This window comes from Oncorhynchus mykiss, chromosome 14, assembly GCF_057628025.1.
Source record: "Oncorhynchus mykiss isolate SJ-2025 chromosome 14, ASM5762802v1, whole genome shotgun sequence".
Lineage (NCBI taxonomy): Eukaryota > Metazoa > Chordata > Actinopteri > Salmoniformes > Salmonidae > Oncorhynchus > Oncorhynchus mykiss.
This window is the reverse complement of record NC_143035.1, coordinates 18,956,749-18,979,757: the sequence shown is the minus strand read 5'-3', so window position 1 is coordinate 18,979,757 and position 23,009 is coordinate 18,956,749. Positions and strand designations below refer to the sequence as shown.

The window sequence follows — 23,009 nt, the reverse complement described above, 5'->3', positions numbered from 1 at the left end:
TCTCTGTTTGGTTAGGTCGGGTGTGATTTGCGTGGGCATTCTAATTGTCCTATTTCTTTGTTTGGCCTGGTAAGGTTCCCAATCAGAGGCAGCTGTCTATCGTTGTCTCTGATTGGGGATCATACTTAGGCATCCTTGTTTCCCCCTTTAGTTTGTGGGATCTTGATTTTGCTAGTTGCTATATAGCCTGCAGAACTTTATGTTCGTTTATCTTTTTTTATCTTATTTTTTTGGTGTTCATCAAAATAAAGAAAGATGTACGCTTACTACCCTGCACCTTGGTCTCATTCCAACAATGGACGTGACAGTAGCTGATGCACTAGACAACATAGCTCGGGCACTAGACAACATAGCTGGGGCACTATAAAGCATAGCTGGGGCACTAGACAACATAGCTGGGGCACTATACACGATAATAACATAGCAAGGGCACAAGACACGATAACAACATAACTGGGGCACGAGACACTAGAATATCAGCTGGAGCAATAGATACTATAATAACATAGCTGGGGCACAAGACACGATAACAACATAACTGGGGCACGAGACACTGGAATATCATATCTGGGGCAGTATAATAACATAGATTTTTATAAATGTTTTATTTTACCTTTATTTAACCAGCTAGGCCTGCGACCTGGCTAGATAAGATAAAGCAAAGCAGTTCGACACATATAACAACACAGAGTTACACATGGAGTAGAACAAACATACAGTCAATAATACAGTAGAAAAATAAGTCTATATACAATGTGAGCAAATGAGGTGAGATAAGGGAGGTAAAGGCAAGAAATAGGCCATGGTGGTGAAGTAAATATAATATAGCAATTAAAACACTGGAATGGTAGATTTGACAGTAGATGAGTGTGTAAAGCAGAAATACTGAAATACTAAATAATGCAAAGGAGCAATATAAATAAATAAATAAATACAGTAAGGGAAGAGGTAGTTGTTTGGGCTATTTATAGATGGGCTATGTACAGGTGCAGAGATCTGTGAGCTGCTCTGACAGCTGGTGCTTAAAGCTAGTGAGGGAGATAAGTGTTTCCAGTTTCAGAGATTTTTGTAGTTCGTTCCAGTCATTGGCAACAGAGAACTGTAAGGAGAGGCGGCCAAAGGAGGAATTGGCTTTGGGGGTGACAAGTGAGATATACCTGCTGGAACGTGTGCTACGGGAGGGTGCAGCTATGGTGACCAGCGAGCAGAGATAATGCGGGACTTTACCTAGATGACCTGGAGCCAGTGGGTTTGGCGACGAGTATGAAGCGCGGGCCAGCCAGAGAACGTACAGGTCGCAGTGGTGGGTAGTATATGGGGCTTTGGTGACAAAACGGATGGCACTGTGATAGACTGCATCCAATTTTTTGAGTAGGGTTTTGGAGACTATTTTGTAAATGACATCGCTGAAGTCGAGGATCGGTAAGATGGTCAGTTTTACGAGGGTATGTTTGGCAGCATGAGTGAAGAATGCTTTGTTGCGAAATAGGAAGCCAATTCTAGATTTAACTTTGGATTGGAGATGTTTTATGTGAGCCTGGCAGGAGAGTTTACAGTCTAACCAGACACTTAGGTATTTGTAATTGTCCACATATTCTAAGTCAGAACCGTCCAGAGTAGTGATGCTGGACGGGCTGGAAGTTGCAGGCAGCGGTTGAAGAGCATGCATTTGGTTTTACTTGAATTTAAGATTAGTTGGAGGCCACGGAAGGAGAGTTGTATGGCATTGAAGCTCGCCTGGAGGGTTGTTAACACAGTGTCCAAAGAAGGGCCAGAAGTATACAGAATGGTGTCGTCTGCATAGAGGTGGATCAGAGACTCACCAGCAGCAAGAGCGACATCATTGATATATACAGAGAAGAAAGTCGGCCCAAGAATTGAACCCTGTGGCACCCCCATAGAGACTGCCAGAGGTTCGGACAACAGGCCCTCAGATTTTACACTCTGAACTCTGTCTGAGAAGTAGTTGGTGAACCAGGCGAGGCAATCATTTGAGAAACCAAGGCTGTTGAGTCTGCCGATGAGGATGTGGTGATTGACCAAAATTGACCAAAGTCGAAAGCCTTGGCCAGGTCGATGAATGGGTCAATATAATAATAATATATATATATGTATATATATATATATATATATATATATATATATATATATATATATATATATATATACAGTGGGGAGAACAAGTATTTGATACACTGCCGATTTTGCAGGTTTTCCTACTTTTTTCCTAGCATTTAGAGGTCTGTAATTTTTATCTTCAACTGTGAGAGACGGAATCTAAAACAAAAATCCAGAAAATCACATTGTATGATTTTTAAGTCATTCATTTGCGTTTTATTGCCTGACAGAAGTATTTGATACATCAGAAAAGAAGAACTTAATTTGGTACAGTAACCTTTGTTTGTAATTACAGAGATCATACGTTTCCTGTAGTTCTTGACCAGGTTTGCACACACTGCAGCAGGGATTTTGGCCCACTCCTCCATACAGACCATCTCCAGATCCTTCAGGTTTCGGGGCTGTCGCTGGGCAATACAGACTTTCAGCTCCCTCCAAAGATTGTTTTGTTGGGTTCAGGTCTGGAGACTGGCTAGGCCACTCCAGGACCTTGAGATGCTTCTTACGGAGCCACTCCTTAGTTGCCCTGGCTGTGTTTTTTGGGTCGTTGTCATTCTGGAAGACCCAGCCACGACCCATCTTCAATGCTCTTACTGAGAGAAGGAGGTTGTTGGCCAAGATCTCACGATACATGGCCCCATCCATCCTCCCCTCAATACGGTGCAGTCATCCTGTCCCCTTTGCAGAAAAGCATCCCCAAAGAATGATGTTTCCACCTCCATGCTTCATGGTTGGGATGGTGTTCTTGGGGTTGTACTCATCCTTCTTCTTCCTCCAAACACGGCGAGTGGAGTTTAGACCAAAAAGCTATATTTTTGTCTCATCAGACCACATGACCTTCTCCCATTCCTCCTCTGGATCATCCAGATGGTCATTGGCAAACTTCAGACGGGCCTGGACATGCGCTGGCTTGAGCAGGGGGACCTTGCGTGCCCTGCAGGATTTTAATCCATGACGGCATAGTGTGTTACTAATGGTTTTCTTTGAGACTGTGGTCCCAGCTCTCTTCAGGTCATTGACCAGGTCCTGCCGTGTAGTTTTGGGCTGATCCCTCACATAGATCAAATCAAATTTGTATTTGTTACATGTGCCGGACAACATAACTTTGTCTATAAACACTAGAATAACAGAGATCAAATCAAATATTTATTTGTTACATGGACCTTACTGTGAAATGCTTACTTACAAGTCCTTAACAAACAATGCAGTTCAAGAAAAAAATATTGTTTACAGACAAATTATTTCACTTATAATTCACTGTATCACAATTCCAGTGGGTCAGAAGTTTACATACACTATGTTGACTGTGCCTTTAATAAAACCTGTTATGGCTGCAATCCCGATATCGGGATCGATATGACAACTGCCAGTGAAAATAGAGGGCGCCAAATTCAAACCACAGAAATCTCATAATTACAATTCCTAGAACATACATGTCTTATATAATTTTAAAGCTATTCTTGTTGTTAATCCCACCAAAGTGTCCAATTTCAAATAGGCTTTTCAGCGAAAGCATTACAAACGATTATGTTATGTCTCCACCAAACCACAATTAAGCACAGCAATTTTCCAGCAAAATATAACATTCACAAAAAACAGAAATTAAGATAAAATGAATCACTAACCTTGAATTATCTTCATCAGATGACACTCATAGGACTTCATGTTACACAAGACATGCATGTTTTGTTTGATAAAGTCCATATTTATATAAAAAAAAAATGTTTACATTGGCGCGTTAGATTCACTAGATTCACTACATCAAGTGATTTTGCATAGCCACATCGTTTCAACAGAAATAATTATCATAAATGTAGATGATAATACAAGTTATAAACATGTAATTGTAGATATACCTCTCCTTAATGCAACCGCTGTGTCAGATTTCAAAAAAGTTTACGGAAAAAGCAACCCATGCAATAATCTGAGACAGAGCTCAGAACATTAGCCAAATTAGCCGCCATGTTGGAGTCAACAGAAACCTGAAAATACATGATAAATGTTTCCTTACCTTTGATGAACTTCATCAGAATGCAGTCCTCGAAATCCCAGGTCCACAATAAATGCTTGATTTGTTAGAAAATTTCCGTTATTTATGTCCAATTAGCTACTTTGGTTAGCGCGTTTGATATACAATTCCAAAGTCACAACGCGCCTCCACTATAACGTGACAAAATGTCCAAAAGTTCCGTAACAGTCAGTAGAAACATGTCAAACGATGTACTGAATCAATCTTTAGAATGTTGTTTACATATATCTTGAATAACGTTCCAACCTGAGAATTAGAATGACTTCAGATAAGTGATGGATCGCACGTCCTTCATCTGTGAACACGCCTGGTGAAAGCGTGGTCCACTCATGGCTGTGGTGACTATTTCCTGTGTCAATCGACCCCCCTTCACATTAGAGTCATCAGACAAAGTTCTATTGACTACTGACATCTAGTGGAAGGCGTAGTAAGTGAAAACTCAACCACATCTTGCTGTAATTTCAATGAGACCTTGGTTTAAAATCTGCCACCTCCAGAAAAAAAGAGGAAGTGGAGAATTTCTCAGGTTTTTGCCTGCTACATGAGTTATGTTATACTCACAGACATAATTCAAACAGTTTTAGAAACTTCAGAGTGTTTTCTATCCAGCACTACTAATAATATGCTAATATTAGCAACTATGACTGAGGATCAGGCCGTTTGATATGGGCACCTTTCATCCAAGCTACTCAATACTGCCCCTTCAAAATTCCAGAAAATGATGTCATTTGAGTCAATTGGAGGTGTACCTGTGGATGTATTTCAAAGACTACCTTCAAACTCAGTGCCTCTTTGTTTGACATCATGGAAAAACCAAAATGAAGTACGACAAAGATCGTACTTTTTGGAGAAATGTCCTCTGGTCTGATGAAACAAAAATGGAACTGTTTGGCCATAATGACCAATGTTATGTTTGGATGAAAAAGGGCATGCTTGCAAGCCGAAGAACACCATCCCAACCGTGAAGCACGGGGGTGGCGGCATCATGTTGTGGGGGTGCTTTGCTGCAGGAGGGACTGGTGCACATCACAAAATAGATGGCATCATGAGAAAGTAAAATTACATGGATATATTGAAGCAATATCTCAAGACATCAGTCAGGAATTTGAAGCTTGGTTGTAAATGAATCTTCCAAAAGGACAATGACCCCAAGCATGCTTCCAAAGTTGTGGCAAATTGGCTTAAGGACAACAAAGTCAAGGTATTGGAGTGGCCGTCACAAAGCCCTGACTTCAATCCTATAGAAAATGTGTGGGCAAGGAGGCCTACAAACCTGTCTAGTTACACCAGCTCTGTCTGGAGGAATGGTCCAAAATTCACTCAACTTATTGTGGGAGGCTTGTGGAAGGCTACCCGAAACGTTTGACTCAAGTTAAACCATTTAAAGGCAATGCTACCAAATACTAATTGAGTGTATGTAAGCTTCTGACCCACTTGGAATGTGATGAAAGAAATAAAAGCTGAAATAAATAATTACCTCTACTATTATTCTGACATTTCACATTCTTAAAATATAGTGGTGATCCTAACTGACCTAAAACACTGCATTTTTTCTAGGATTAAATGTCAGGAATTGTGAAAAACTGAGTTTAAATGTATTTGGCTAAGGTACAGTTACTGTAGATACTTTTATACCTATTTCCTCCAGCACCTTCACAAGGTCCTTTGCTGCTGTTGTCCTTTGCTGTTGAGAACACCTGTCTAAAGCAACTCAAAACATTCCCTCAAACTTTCTTTCATACTTTAGTATTTTCTTTTTGGATTGGATGAAAGCAAAGTCTACTCAGGTGTTTCGTAATTGACAACAGCCAATGGAGATGTCATTATGAGAGTGACACTTCTCTACATACAAGAAAATAAGTTTTACTATATGTCATGTGTTGGAACAACAAGTTCCAGTCATTTTCTTTTGCTCGCAACTCTTCTATGCTAAATATTTATTGTAGTTGACTCTTTTGACGAGCCTGCTTTGATGGTGCATTGCAAATACAAATCATAAGCTTTCCTCCTACTGTCAGAGTTGGTGTTTGGTGTAGCATGCCATGGCTTTTTTGGTGGTGCAATGCTGTAAGTTTGATTGTTCATGGTATCTTAGGGAAAGAAGTCATACAAAGCATTGCCATTTAGCACACTCACAATGCTGATGCACCCCCCCCCCCCCCCTGAACATGCAATACAGAAAACAGTGTATTCCAGGATGAAGTTTAATGAGTGTTAGGAATTCCCTGGTGGGTTTTTGACAGTTAGGTTAAATATGTCAGGTAGGTTTGACAAAAAAAAGTACACATTTAAAAAAAATCAAAATGGAATTGTTCTGGAATTGATTTGCACTTTTCACACCAAAGTACGTTCATCTCTAGAAGACAGAACGCATCTCCTTCCTGAGCGGTATGACGGCTGCGTGGTCCCATGGTGTTTATACTTGTGTACTATTGTTTGTACAGATGAACGTGGTACCTTCAGGCGTTTGGAAATTGCTCCCAAGGATGAACCAGACTTGTGGAGGTCTACAATTGTTTTTCCGAGATCTTGGCTGATTTCTTTTGATTTTCCCATGATGTAAAGCAAAGAGGCACTGAGTTTGAAGATAGTCCTTGTAATACATCCACAGTTACACCTCCTATTGACTCAAATTATGTCAATTAGCCTATCAGAAGCTTCTAAAGCCATGATATCATTTTATGGAATTTTCCAAGCTGTTTAAAGGCACAGTCAACTTAGTCTATGTAAACTTTTGACCCACTGGAATTGTAATACAGTGAATTATAAATTCAATAATTTGTCTGTAAACAATTGTTGAAAAAATTACTTGTGTCATGCACAAAGTAGATGTCCTAACCGACTTGCCAAAACTATAGTTTGTTAACAAGAAATGTGTGGAGTGGATGTCAAATTAGTTTTAATGACTCCAACCTAAGTGTATGTAAACTTCCGACTTCAACTATAGTTAGTATGCCAAAAGTTCCTGGATGTCATACTAAATTCACAAAAATATGAAGTATACACACAGAGGACACTATTTTTGTACTTTAGGGCCCATAATGCAATTCTTCAGGAAATGGACGTGGCTTCACATTGTTTTCAGATTTGAAGAAAATGGCTGAAAATATGCAGTACAACGAGAGCAGATACACATGCATTGCTTTAACTAATTATGACAAATGTTAAGAAAATGTTGAGCAATGTAATAAAATTATGACTTTTCAAATGAGTTACCTTACACGTTATATTGGATGACAAATTGTTAGCTACACTGTCCTTACGAACCAGATAGCATATCTTTACAGCAGCATGTACCGGTATGTTGTTAGCTGGCTAACGTAAACTCACCCCATTCCGTACAAATGTGCGCAACCGCAACATTCAAACGAGGCTACAAAGAAAACTAATGGGACTGTAGCGACTGTGTTGACTTCAAAATTGGGGTTGTGAACTAGGTTTCTATTCAAGCATTGATCAAAATGGTAACGGCTCTATAGTATTGGAGAAAAGTTGAAAAAATGGACCCTCCGTTACACCTTGACGTACAGCACGCATAAAGCAACTATTTCTGTCTTACAATCTCTCTCCACCAGGTGTAGCACTTCTCTCATCCTTTAAAAACAAGAAATGGACAGTGACGGGGTAAGGGGGGGATACCTAGTAATTTTTTGCATCATCATTGCATGCGATCATCATTCTCAAAGCTGCTGTTTACTTCTATGATCACTTTAGCACCGCCCTAAAAACCAGATTCAAATTCGACACAAACCTTCGAATAGGTATGTAATGACACATTATATAAACTCTTTATAGTGTTTTATTTACATTTTAGAGGCGATAAAGTGATAAGTTGGACAGATCGAGTTAAAAAAAAGCAGTTTTCCTACATCATCTCTCCTTCTCACTATCACACATTAGTTTTGCTTCCCCACCCGCCATTTAGAAAAAGACCAGACGGAGCTCATTGCCTGCTTGAATTATGCATAAATGTGCAGTAATTGTAATTGTAATTGATTCTGTTGGAAAAGGGAGAAATTGTGCTTTACAATGGTATTGACATTACATTTGATCCGGAAGTATAACGTTTTTGGGGCGCTAAAATAAGGGCAATTGTACGGACCAAGGCGATGTACGAGTTTACGTTACCTAACGTTAGTTGGCTACTTATACATCAAACTTTCCAGTGTATTAACTATAGGCTATCTAACCAACTACCCAATGTTTATTGACTTGATTATTCCCGCCAAATGTAGCTTAGCTTAATGGTATAGTCGTTGTGCGTTCTCAATGGACATTTGTTCTGGCTATCTACTCTAATTTCACATCACTCTCTTCTGAGTGTACCACAGCACAGAATAATGAATTTACGAGCTCCCCAACACCCGTTGAATATGGCCAGTGTCATTAAATGTTGGCAAAAAGCATCATTAAATTGGTGCCATCAGCACAGTTACAGTACAGTTACCAACACTCTGGATAACATGAAAACTGCCAAACCAGTTCTGCAAGGGCGAGTAAAATGGTCAGAGTGGCCTCATTTGTGTCTGGAAGTAGCTAGCAAGCTAGCCAACGTTAGCTTAGATGCTTGACTGCCGTTGTAAGGTCAGAATGCTCAAATCAACCCTACTCCTCAGCCTGAGCGTCCAGTGTGCGTTCCGAGAGTGAAATGCTCCTAATTTACAAACTAACAATCTGACAATGCTCTGATTTTACAGAGCACACTCTGGCACTCCAGATTGAATTTAGGAACACACCCGATGTTGTAAAATGTCTAACTAATAATTTGTTATGCTAACTAACTAGCAAGAGCATAGCAGCAACATCAACTTCAGGTAGACCGACGAAGAGCTAGTACGCTCAACTGAAAGGATACTGTTTGTTTACGGTATTCTAAAATGAACTACTAGTATATAGTATGTAGTATATACTCATTAAGTATCAAATCAAATCAAATCAAATTGTATTTGTCACATACACATGGTTAGCAGATGTTAATGCGAGTGTAGCGAAATGCTTGTGCTTCTAGTTCCGACAATGCAGTAATAACAAGTAATCTAACTAACAATTCCAAAACTACTGTCTTGTACACAGTGTAAGGGGATAAAGAATATGTACATAAGGATATATGAATGAGTGATGGTACAGAGCAGCATAGGCAAGATACAGTACATGGTATCGAGTACAGTATGTACAAATGAGATGAGTATGTAAACAAAGTGGCATAGTTTAAAGTGGCTAGTGATACATGTATTACATAAGGATACAGTCGATGATATAGAGTACAGTATATACGTATGCATATGAGATGAATAATGTAGGGTAAGTAACATTATATAAGGTAGCATTGTTTAAAGTGGCTAGTGATATATTTACATCATTTCCCATCAATTCCCATTATTAAAGTGGCTGGAGTTGAGTCAGTGTCAGTGTGTTGGCAGCAGCCACTCAGTGTTAGTGGTGGCTGTTTAACAGTCTGATGGCCTTGAGATAGAAGCTGTTTTTCAGTCTCTCGGTCCCAGCTTTGATGCACCTGTACTGACCTCGCCTTCTGGATGATAGCGGGGTGAACAGGCAGTGGCTTGGGTGGTTGATGTCCTTGATGATCTTTATGGCCTTCCTGTGACATCGGGTGGTGTAGGTGTCCTGGAGGGCAGGTAGTTTGCCCCCGGTGATGCGCTGTGCAGACCTCACTACCCTCTGGAGAGCCTTACGGTTGAGGGCGGTGCAGTTGCCATACCAGGCGGTGATACAGCCCGCCAGGATGCTCTCGATTGTGCATCTGTAGAAGTTTGTGAGTGCTTTTGGTGACAAGCCGAATTTCTTCAGCCTCCTGAGGTTGAAGAGGCGCTGCTGCGCCTTCTTCACGATGCTGTCTGTGTGAGTGGACCAATTCAGTTTGTCTGTGATGTGTATGCCGAGGAACTTAAAACTTGCTACCCTCTCCACTACTGTTCCATCGATGTGGATAGGGGGGTGTTCCCTCTGCTGTTTCCTGAAGTCCACAATCATCTCCTTAGTTTTGTTGACGTTGAGTGTGAGGTTATTTTCCTGACACCACACTCCGAGGGCCCTCACCTCCTCCCTGTAGGCCGTCTCGTCGTTGTTGGTAATCAAGCCTACCACTGTTGTGTCGTCCGCAAACTTGATGATTGAGTTGGAGGCGTGCGTGGCCACGCAGTCGTGGGTGAGCAGGGAGTACAGGAGAGGGCTCAGAACGCACCCTTGTGGGGCCCCAGTGTTGAGGATCAGCGGGGAGGAGATGTTGTTGCCTACCCTCACCACCTGGGGGCGGCCCGTCAGGAAGTCCAGTACCCAGTTGCACAGGGCGGGGTCGAGACCCAGGGTCTCGAGCTTGATGACAAGCTTGGAGGGTATTCTCACATAGGTATTCCTCTTGTCCAGATGGGTTAGGGCAGTGTGCAGTGTGGTTGAGATTGCATCGTCTGTGGACCTATTTGGGCGGTAAGCAAATTGGAGTGGGTCTAGGGTGTCAGGTAGGGTGGAGGTGATATGGTCCTTGACTAGTCTCTCAAAGCACTAGTCGTAGTCGTTTAGCTCAGTTACCTTAGCTTTCTTGGGAACAGGAACAATGGTGGCCCTCTTGAAGCATGTGGGAACAGCAGACTGGTATAGGGATTGATTGAATATGTCCGTAAACACACCGGCCAGCTGGTCTGCGCATGCTCTGAGGGCGCGGCTGGGGATGCCGTCTGGGCCTGCAGCCTTGCGAGGGTTAACACGTTTAAATGTCTTACTCACCTCGGCTGAAGTGAAGGAGAGACCGCATGTTTTCGTTGCAGGCCGTGTCAGTGGCACTGTATTGTCCTCAAAGCGGGCAAAAAAGTTATTTAGTCTGCCTGGGAGCAAGACATCCTGGTCCGTGACTGGGCTGGATTTCTTCCAGTAGTCCGTGATTAACTGCAGACCCTGCCACATGCCTCTTGTGTCTGAGCCGTTGAATTGAGATTCTACTTTGTCTCTGTACTGGCGCTTAGCTTGTTTGATAGCCTTGCGGAGGGAATAGCTGCACTGTTTGTATTCGGTCATGTTACCAGACACCTTGCCCTGATTAAAAGCAGTGGTTCGCGCTTTCAGTTTCACACGAATGCTGCCATCAATCCACGGTTTCTGGTTAGGGAATGTTTTAATCGTTACTATGGGAACGACATCTTCAACGCACGTTCTAATGAACTCGCACACCGAATCAGCGTATTCGTCAATGTTGTTATCTGACGCAATACGAAACATCTCCCAGTCCACGTGATGGAAGCAGTCTTGGAGTGTGGAATTAGATTGGTCGGACCAGCGTTGGACAGACCTCAGCGTGGGAGCCTCTTGTTTTAGTTTCTGTCTGTAGGCAGGGATCAACAAAATGGAGTCGTGGTCAGCTTTTCCGAAAGGGGGGCGGGGCAGGGCCTTATATGCGTCGCGGAAATTAGAGTAACAATGATCCAAGGTCTTTCCACCCCTGGTTGCGCAATCGATATGCTGATAAAATTTAGGGAGTCTTGTTTTCAGATTAGCCTTGTTAAAATCCCCAGCTACAATGAATGCAGCCTCCAGGTATAAATCGTTTCCAGTTTGCAGAGAGTTAAATAAAGTTCGTTCAGAGCCATCGATGTGTCTGCTTGGGGGGGGGGGGGGGGGGATATATACGGCTGTGATTATAATCGAAGAGAATTCTCTTGGTAGATAATGCGGTCTACATTTGATTGTAAGGAATTCTAAGTCAGGTGAACAGAAGGATTTGAGTTCCTGTATGTTTCTTTCATCACACCATGTCACGTTGGCCATGAGGCATACGCCCCCGCCCCTCTTCTTACCAGAAAGATGTTTGTTTCTGTCAGCGCGATGCGTGGAGAAACCCGTTGGCTGCAGTCTCTCCAGTGAGCCATGTTTCAGTGAAGCAAAGGACGTTACAGTCTCTGATGTCCCTCTGGAATGCTACCCTTGCTCGGATATCATCAACCTTGTTGTCAAGAGTCTGGACATTGGCAAGAAGAATGCTAGGGAGTGGTGCACGGTGTGCCCGTCTCCGGAGTCTGACCAGAAGACCGCCTCGTTTCCCTCTCTTTCGGAGTCTTTTTTTTGGGTCGCTGCATAGGATCTGCTCCGTTGTCCTGTTTGTAAGGCAGAACACAGGATCCGCATCGCGAAAAACATATTCTTGGTCGTACTGATGGTGAGTTGACGCTGATCTTATATTCAGTAGTTCTTCTCGATTGTATGTAATGAAACCTAAGATGACCTGGGGTACTAATGTAAGAAATAACACGTAAAAAAACAAAAAACTGCATAGTTTCCTAGGAACGCGAAGCGAGGCGGCCATCTCTGTCGGCGCCGGAAGTCAGTGTATGTAATATACAGTGTGTTAGTATGGGTATTCCTTCACAGCTTATGAGATTCGCGGTGACATTTTTAGGAACTTCTTATATTTTTAAACACAGATAATAGAAACACGCTGTTTTCACATATGTAGTCACTGGTATGGTGGTGGAGATAATGAATATAAGGTTGAAAAGTAGCACATTTTCCCATTAAGTATATATTTTTAGTTTTTTATTTGCTACCATGGCTGTTAAAGGGATACTTTGGGATTTTGGAAATGAGGAGGAAGCGCCAATGCTAACTAGCATTAGCGCAATGATTGGAAGTCCTTGCAAGCAGATACCCATAGACATTGCGCCAACACAAGATAGCAATTTCCTTCAAACTGCATTTTAGAAGTCCATCTGACTCTGTGGAAGTAGATAAAGGGCCTCATTGCCAAAATACTGAAGAATCCCTTTAATTAATACTCACTAATGTCTGTACCTGTGTGTGTTTGTATTATATAAAAAGAGAGTGAGTCTGTCTGTCTGTCTGTCTGTCTGTCTGTCTGTCTGTCCCTGTGTGTCCAGGGCTTTTGATGACACTGACCTTCATATCCCCTGGGCTAGGGCTAGCAGCCATTTATCTTTTATTCATTCTGCCATTTCTGAGGACGGCAGTTTTTCTATCACCAAGGCTTGTCAGAAATTAGGCAATTTCATGATGTGCGGCGCTTGGCGGTCAAATGGTGCACAGTCACACACTGTAACAGGTGATGCCACAGTCCTGGAGAGGCTGTGTCTTTGAAGGCTCCAGCTTTGGGATGACTGTCTGTCACTGAATGTGTTACGCCACTTTTGAGAACACTTGTCTAAAGTAACTCAAAACATTCCCTGAAACTTTCTTTCATACTTTTGCATTTTCTTTTTGGATTGGATGAAAACAAAGTCTACTCGGGTGTTTCGTAATTGACAACAGCCAATGGAGCTGTCATTATGAGAGTGACACTTCTCTGCATACAAGAAAATAAGTTTTACTATATGTCATGTGTTGGAACAACAAGTTCCAGTCATTATTTTTTGCTCGTAACTCTTCTATGCTAAATATTTATTGTAGTTGACTCTTTTGATGAGTCTCCTGTGATGGTGCATTGCAAATAAAAATCATAAGCTTTCCTCCTACTGTCAGAGTTGGTGTTTGACATTGAGCAATGATTTCGCTCATCGATGGCTTTCTGTTGACGTTGATGTGTCTTTTTTGGAGGTGCAATGCTGTAAGTTTGAAGTCATTGTTCATGTTATCTTAGGGAAAGCAGTCATACAAAGCATTGCCATTTAGCACACTCACAATGCTGATGCACCCCCTCCCCCTGAACATGCAAAACAGAAAACAGTGTATTCCAGGATGAAGTTTAATGAGTGTTAGGAATTCCCTGGTGGGTTTTTGACAGTTAGGTTAAATATGTCAGGTAGGTTTGACAAAAAAAGTACACATTTTTTAAAATCTAAATAGAGTTGATCATGTGAGGTTGTTGCTATTATGATTTGGATGCCAATACTTGTGATCAGAATATTAACATAATTAATTGATATCGTACATATGGTAAAGTTAAGAGCTTAATAACACTCCCTTGGCAGAGACCAAAATAAGAAGGAAAACATTCTGCCTCACATGTAATTCTTTGTACATATTATGTGGAAAACAAGGCATCTGACATTTGAATTACAGTGTACTGTTTCATAATGTACTGGGTGGTTTACATATGAAGTGACACAACTGACATTTGAATTACAGTGTACTGTTTCATAATGTACTGGGTGGTTTACATATGAAGTGACACAACTGACATTTGAATTACAGTGTACTGTTTCATAATGTACTGGGTGGTTTACATATGAAGTGACACAACTGACATTTGAATTACAGTGTACTGTTTCATAATGTACTGGGTGGTTTACATATGAAGTGACACAACTGACATTTGAATTACAGTGTACTGTTTCATAATATACTGGGTGGTTTACATATGAAGTGACACAACTGACATTTGAATTACAGTGTACTGTTTCATAATGTACTGGGTGGTTTACATATGAAGTGACACAACTGACATTTGAATTACAGTGTACTGTTTCATAATGTACTGGGTGGTTTACATATGAAGTGACACAACTGACATTTGAATTACAGTGTACTGTTTCATAATGTACTGGGTGGTTTACATATGAAGTGACACAACTGACATTTGAATTACAGTGTACTGTTTCATAATGTACTGGGTGGTTTACATATGAAGTGACACAACTGACATTTCTAACTCAAACAGCTCCTTTCATGAAAGCTTTTACCTTAATATTCTGCATTAACAGAGACTCATTAGCACACAGGTGTGCCCATTGACCCTAATATGTGTCTTACATGATTCAGAAATTGTAGACACTAACTTATTCTCTCTTGTTGTTGTTCCTCAGATGACAACTGCAGACTGAGTGACTACAAGAGGCTGAAGACCAAGATTCTGGACATGTATGACCAGAGATACATGGCAACTGGCAACCGTGGAAGCCATAAAAATAACATGGCCACCAGGAAGAAGCTGGTCGATGTTGTGTTTAAGCGCTTCGACGCAGATGGTAGCAGGAGAGTAGACAGTAGTGAACTATCACAGGTGAGGAGATGAGGGTGGGACTTGGATGTCAATAAGTGCTTTGAAGAAAAGGGAAAACCAACAACATCCCAACATTGTGTTTGCTACACACCAAGGAGTAGTGAACTGTCACAAGTGTGGACATGAGGGTAGACTATAAATCCACAGTAAATGTCTCTCCCACATGTCAGTAGCCATGCCATCGCACCTTCCTTGTATTGAAAAGCTTAAACAAACAGAACCTAAACATTGTGTTTACTATACTAGGAGTTTACTATGAGCCATCTTAATGCCCTCAGCATTATTTTCCATTTTATTCCCTTCATTTGGTTTTTAATTCGTAAAGCGAGGTACAAAGAGTTGCCGTTAAATCTTTCGAAATATAATAATCCAAGTCAAAGGAACTTTCCGCTCATGGGAGAATGCTGGCTTTGACTGTTGTTGCCAGAAAGCGTGGTTGAAAAGGGAGATTTGAGATGCTTTCGTGAGAAAATAAGAAATTTTACGCATAATAAATACATGTCTCACAGTACCTGAGGACTAGTTTATATGCCATGCATTTAAATAATGAATAGGTAGGCAACTACTACTGGTTTAAATAACCTTTCAGTTGCTCTCAGGTCAGTTTCATACTAATATATCCAGCGGCACTCTGATTCCGCCAGTCTCTATTGGAATGATGTGAGAGAGGAAACTAGCTTGATTCATATTCTTATGCATTCACTTTTTTTTATACAAAGTGCCCCATTTGATTACTGCCAACAGCTCTGATATTATTAAACTATATTTTCATATCATTTGCATTTTTTTTTTTACATAACAGCGAGGCTTTCAGCTCAGAGATGAGAGCACAAATCAATGCAAAGTGGGTGAAATAAAGTGTTAGGCTTTCTTTGAATATGCAAATATGCCCCGTTGACACATTGGAAAGTTGCTTTAGGTAGTAACCATAGATACCAAAGGTATTAAACTACGGATGACACTGAGGGCTAGACACCAAGCTATGAGCCATCGTCTATCCAAGTGTTTGAATGTCAGTCTGTCCATAAACATCCACTGCACAGATTGAGTAACACCATGTTGGTTTTAAGTCATTCCTCACAGGAAAATGCTACAGTCTCTCTTAAACCTTGAGGCATATGGTGATGTTGACACACAGTACATACGGTATACAGTACAAACGTGTTGTAGCTATTTTAAGGCAAAGTTTTTAATGTCTTGTTTACAAAAGCACACCGCAGTCGTTCATTCTGAATCTCAGACGTTGACACAGTTGACCTTAATCTATGTCACATCACAGAGGTCACTTATGGCCGAGAATTCAATCAGTAAAATAACTAATTTCCTCGCTCTTCACTCTTGCCATGTTAAATTATACAAATTTGATGTGACCGATAATTTCAGACCTCGTTTACGAGTCTGCTATTTGTGTAATTGTTCATTGTAAAAGAGGTGTTACATTTGACTGACCGTCTAATGTCCCGTCGCCTCTGTAAATGGGGTGTTAATTTGACACGGACTGTGGCTGCATTCCGAACACACGTTACAGCTGTTTCTCTAGCATAATGCGTGTCATTTTGTTAGTTTAGTTAAAAGGTTCAGGCTTGGCATGGTGTGTGTTTATGTGTGGGGATGTGTGTGTGTGTGTAATTCCATGCGTGTGTGTGTGTGCATGTCTGGGTGGAGGGGGTGGTGCACTCCCTCCCTCCACACAATCTTCAGACACTGATCCCCTTCTTTATGTTGTTGCAATCAGATGGGTCGATTCTGCCAGTACATCCAACCCGAACATCAACTACAGAGCATGGGAAAGATGGTTTGATTTCAGGCCGGGACATAAAACATTAAAAAGATGGTGTGAGAATCACCAAAGACTAGGGTGACACACAGCCACTCTGATATTACCATCTCCCTTAATCAAACCATCTGCCATGGGGCCAATCAGGAAGGCAGAGAATACTTTGGAATACCATGTTTTTTGATAATACTTTCTCTGAACCAATTGTGCCTAGGTAATGCATTATGAATGCATACAATTGCCATTCAAGTATTGTTGTAGATTTTCTCAAATAAAATTTGATTTGATTTGATTTGATTTAAAAGGAGACATAGCCTTTTATGAATGCTTGTAATGCACTGTGAAGTGACAGAGCTCAATACATTTCTAGTGCATTATCATACACAGATGGCTTGAAGAACATTTTCAAATGTAACTAATGAGGTTCAATCGTCAAACAAATTGTGATCATTCTACATAGCTTACACTTTTAGTTCAATAAGTGTTCAGAAAGCATAGCCAAAACGCTGCAGGGAAAAAGACAAAGTAGAGGATGATTCATTAAGCAGTAACATTTTGTCAAGCTTTATGACAGCTGATCTATAATGATGGATGAGTGAATGTCGCCCCGAGATGTGATTTATTTCAAACCTTATATAAAACATAACTGGTCTTTGCACCATGAAAAAGGGTTTCCTCAGCATATTTACTTCCAGAAATAAGAGATCAATAGACAATCAAGGTCAAACTTAAATGTGAAATTGAGTTTAGGTTAGAAACCACATACTTAGAAAGATAATTGATTGTGTTACATTGCATGCTCTATGCTGTAACATTAGAAATCCAAGTTCCATGGTTGGTTCCCGGGTTTCAGCGCCAAAAAATGGAGATGGAGGGGAAAAGGTACAAGAAAAAAGCAAACCCCAGATGCCAAAATACCAGACTTAGACTTACTGTCTAGACTTAGCTTTAACTGTAACTTCCATACTAGACCAGGTCTAGACTTAGCTTTAACTGTAAGTTACATATTAGTCAAGGTCTAGACTTAACTTTAACTGTAAGTTACCTACTTGCCCAGGTCTAGAATGAGCTTTAACTATAAGTTACTTACTTGCCCACGTCTCAATGCATTTTTCTGTTGCAGGTCATCAAGCAGGAAGGTCTTTTCAAGGAGGTCTCTGAGTGCACCCTGTTTGACCTTCTCAAATACAACGACATCAACGACGACGAGCACCTAGCAAAGGACGAGTTCTATACAGCTTTTGGTGAGTGGCAGGATCAACTGATCATGCTTATGTTTTGTCATTCAGGGTGGTAAGGTTGTGTAAAATACTCAAGTGTGTATTTGAGTGCCATGTGTATATTTTTCTCTTTTCTTTGTATTACCATTTCCTTTTTCATTTTTTGACAAGGATATTTGAAGAATATACCCTCCACAGGTTGTGTTGAATTGGACAATAGACATGCTTTCAGACACATAGAGTTAAAAACTTTATAAGTAACCTATGCCTTTATGTGACAGCAAAGTGGATAAAACTGTTTACAATGTTTACTGTTTACTCAAAACCATGGTTGAACTTTTTTTTATACATTCCTATACAATAGCTACACTACCAAAAGTTGTTCATATCTCTCTGAATGACCAGACCAGTTCTCATCGCTCGAGCTTTAATTGTGGGAGATTTACAATTCATCATAGGCTATTTAAGGGAGAGCTTTTTTTCTCCCTGTCTATGGCAGCTAGTTCTTTTACTTAGTTAATATTCATGACAAACCACTAAAATATAAGACTGAGAAAGCATGAACCCCGTTTGATAAAATTCATGAAATTGCACAACGTGTATTAATGCTCGTGCCCATTTACTCTGTAGGATCCAACCAAGCAATGGTGAGCTTGATATAATTTAGCCGTCTCTTAGTCTATGTGAGAAGCCTACTATTCACTACGGAGTTGAATGTCATTCCAGCCTTTCAGTCCCTTAGCATTCATAGTCCTTTTGAATGCCCTCTTTTCACCCAAAGCTAAATTCAGATAAGGCTAAGAATGTGTTACACGTCCAGAGGTAGAAACAGTTTTCAGTTAGGATTATATTGAACAGGTAAACCCATTAAATCTACAGACCTCCAGCTTTCATGTGCATTATGAACACAATGCCTCTGTGTTCCCTTTACCTCAGTAAAGATAGCCGCTATACCAAAGCCTTAAATACCACCAGCTTTGCAAAAGGTTTTGTGATCACTCTAACCATTTTAATTTATTGTTGCAGATGTTTTATGTAAGTGAACGTAAAAAATAAGAAGATAAACAAAAAGTTAGGTGAACCTCAATGATGGCGCTGACTACTGTCGCTTCAGATCGTGTAGCACTTAACTACACAACTAAATGTTAGTTGAGTCCTATTTTTCCAGTTCACAGGTCTCATTAGCCAAGTCAATGGGCTCCAATAAAACATAATACCATAAGATTACTTGTATAGGACATTTGTTGATTCAGTATATTTAGAAATATAGTACCATTTTGCAAATAACAGCAGTAAATGCAGAACTAGCCAACAATCCCGATGAAAATGAGACCTGTCTTTCACAGGATGTGTGTCTGTTTTGCTAATAAGGCCTTGCATACAACTTGGAATATTCAAATCACAGCAACGTTGTTTGTCACTGTTAAAGATAAGACACTAACGTCCATGCATAATTCATTGCCTCCATCCCATATTCAAGAAAATAAAAATCAATCGCTTCAGCTAGCAGTAAGGTAAATATCTAGCAGGAATGATGGCTTTTAATTAGACCAAGTTACTGATAGAAATGAAATGATGTCTGCCACACTACAGATAGTCTTATGTATTGCCATCCTTGAATAACTTGGTGAATGTAATGCACTCCGGGTTTAGGACAGATAAGGCATTCACGTCCTGTATATTTGATGTCACCTTAACCTTAGGGAGTGGGGAGGGTAAAATACCAAGGTTGCAGATGTCACTGTATCGCTAAGTCTTGTTTGTAGGATCAAACACTAAATATTAGAGGGTTTATATCTATGAGAACCCATTGGCAGCTTCTGAATAGATGAGGAGAAGGAAAGAGCTGCTGGTGTACATGCTTTATTTTCTTCCTGGCTGACTGTCCGTCAGTGACTGTCCGTCAGTGGCTGTCCGTCAGTGGCTGTCCGTCAGTGGCTGTCCGTCAGTGGCTGTCCGTCAGTGGCTGTCCGTCAGTGGCTGTCTGCCAGTGACTGTCTGTAGTAGTCAGTGGCTGAAGTATTGATCCAGAGGTTGATGGTTGGTGACAGGCCGATGGACCCCATGGCTTTGAAACGTGTCACTTGTGTTTTGCGTAGTAGCTTGCCATTGCACAGTCTAATCCTGCGTCCCAAATGACACCCTATTTCCTATATGGTGCACCATGTAGTGCACCACCATCTAGTTTTCCCGTTTCTATGTTTGGCCTGATATGGTTCTAAATCAGAGGCAGGTGTTAGTCATTGTATCTGATTGGGAACCATATTTAGGTAGCCTGTTTTGTGTTGGGTTTTGTGGGTGGTTGTCTTCTGTCTTTGTGTGTCTGCACCAGACAGAACTGTTTCATTTTTTTTCACATTTGTTGTTTTGTATTTTGTAGTGTTCAAGTTTATCGTCTTTATTAAACATGATGAACACTAACCACGCTGCGCTTTGGTCCGATCCCTGCTACACCTCCTCTTCAGAGGAAGAGGAAGAAATCAGCCGTTACAGGGCCCTAATGAGCCTTGGTCAAAAGTAGTGCACTAACTAGGGCATAGTATGCCATTTGGGACGCACCATAAAGGTGATCGGTGTGGAAAACGTTATATAAGTCTAGGGTATACCAGTTAATGTCAAATGGCGTATCGTCTATTAAGAGGATTCACACCTCGGTAGCCTATGTTAATCAGTTATCCCTTTTTATTTGGAATGAACCACATTGATGTCAGCGATGGAAGTTATTCATGCCGGTAGTTAAGTAAACAGTTCAAGTATTGTTCTTTCTCCATATAGAACATAATAACGATCTCAGCAGCTTATTTGATCTTTAATTTGCCGATTCTTATGAGCTCCAAAATTCCTCGATCTGAATGTGGATTTGCAAAGATACAAAATTAGTTTACTTAAACTCTGGCTCTTCTCTATGGATCATTATTAGACAACCAAAGGAGACAGCCTCGTTTTCTTCAGGGCAGCGGCAGATGAAAATGGTTTCTGGGCCTGCCTGCCTCCATTAAGACAACTCTGGTCTTATTCATTGCTCGCGGCGCATTGACAATTAATGGATCATCATGCTTTCTCACGACAAGCTCCCATGGAGCATTCTGCTCACTGGCTTCAAGGAGTGCTGTTAAATTTGATCCATTTTCCAAAAGTGTGATTTTTGCAGAATGTGTTATGTGTTAGAAAAATTTGAAATGCTTTAACAAAAAAATATATTTTTCTTTTCCATCTTTTTTTCCCCTGGAAATATCCTCAAAATCACTTGAGGTACTGAGACAATAGCCAATTGGGCCTTATCAGTCTCCACGGGAGGATTTCACATCATTTCTAACTTAAATCCATGACAAATTGCATTTTTGCGACATGGAACCAATTTTAACAGGATATATATAGCCTTTGTAGAAGAGTGCTCGTTGTTTCACAATAGGATACAAGAATGTCTTGTCTTCCAGAAGTTTGGTCCGTTATCAAATATAGCTTGCGTATTCACATGCCTTTAGTGAATCTTGTAGTCTGGTATCTTGTAGTCCATTAATGTATATATTCCTTGACATCAAAGGAGATTGCATGACTTAACATTTCACTATATGCTTGATCAGTGATGTACTATATTGATTAGTAAGAAGTCATTACCTGAAGTGTTTACTGAATTTCTATATGTAAACTATAATTCCAGAACATTGCAATTGACTGGATTTATTACAATCAGAGCTCTCTGTGATATTGGGTAGGATTGGAAAGTTTATGATTAAGATATGATATATATGATACATCCATCTAGTAATGGGTCGGACCCTCCTTTCCCTCCAGAACAGCCTGAATTATTTGGGGGATAGATTCTAAAAGGTGTGGCATTCAAACCTTGCGCAATTGGTATCAAGGGACCTAACATGTCAGGAAAGCTTTCCCCACACCATTACACAACCGCCACCAGACTGTACCATTGACACCAGGCAGGATGGGGCCATGGACTCATGCTGATTATGCCAAATCCTGACTCTGCCATCAGCGTGATGCAACAGGAACCGGGATTTGTCTGACCAGGCAATGTTTTTCCACTCCTCAATTGTCCAGTGTTGGTGATCGCCTGTTCACTGGAGTCGCTTCTTCTTCTCTTCTTTTAGCTGAGTGGAACCCGGTGTGGTTGTCTGCTGTAATAGCCCATCCGTGACAAGGATCGACGAGGTGTGCGTTCTGAGATGCCGTTCTACACACCACTGTTGTAGTGCGCCGTTATTTGTCTGTTTGTGGTCCGCCTGTTAGCTTGCACGATTCTTGCCATTCTCCTTCGACCTCTCATCAAATAGCTGTTTTTGCCCACAGGACTGCCACTGACGGGACGTTTTTTGTTTGTCGCACCATTCTCGGTAAACGCTAGACACTGTCATGCATGAAATACCCAGGAGGCGTTTCTGAGATGACTGGCACCGACGATCATACCATGCTCAAAGTTGCTTATGTCACTCGTTTTGCCCATTCTAACTTTCAATATAACAGTAACTGAATGGCTTGATGCCTGTCTGCCTGCTTTATATAGCAAGCCACGGCCACGTGACTCACTGTCTGTAGGAGATAACCATTATCGTCAACAGGGTGGTGTACCTTATAAATGGGCCACTGAGTGTATGTGATACATACAGTTTATGAATCACACAGTGTGTAGGAAAGCTGCATGATAGAAAAACCAAATCTCTACAAAATGTAATATCATGTGTACCATAATCTTTCTTATAGACGTTAGTCCTCCTTCCTATCACTGTTGACAGACATACAGACAGAAGGGAAGCATTTCCATGTAAACAAACGCACTGGCTCCATGCCTTTCAAACATTTCACGGCTCTTGTCAAGGAGGGGTATGCTGTTGACGCGATCACATCGGATTGCAGTCTAGAGAGGTATGCAGCTATTGGAGCAACGTT

At 40.9% G+C, this 23,009-nt stretch overlaps 1 protein-coding gene across 4 annotated transcripts in view; it reads left to right on the top strand.

Moving 5' to 3' along the window:
* LOC110488940 (follistatin-related protein 5) overlaps window positions 1–23,009 on the top strand; it is a 190,084-nt gene that overhangs the window by 108,003 nt on the left and 59,072 nt on the right. For all 4 annotated transcript variants that reach the window (XM_036943081.2, XM_090198514.1, XM_090198513.1 and 1 more), the window contains exons 5-6: window positions 14,911–15,107; window positions 18,008–18,128. In XM_036943081.2, coding sequence (XP_036798976.1) covers window positions 14,911–15,107; window positions 18,008–18,128 — 318 coding nt within the window. The remainder of the gene's footprint in view (window positions 1–14,910; window positions 15,108–18,007; window positions 18,129–23,009) is intronic.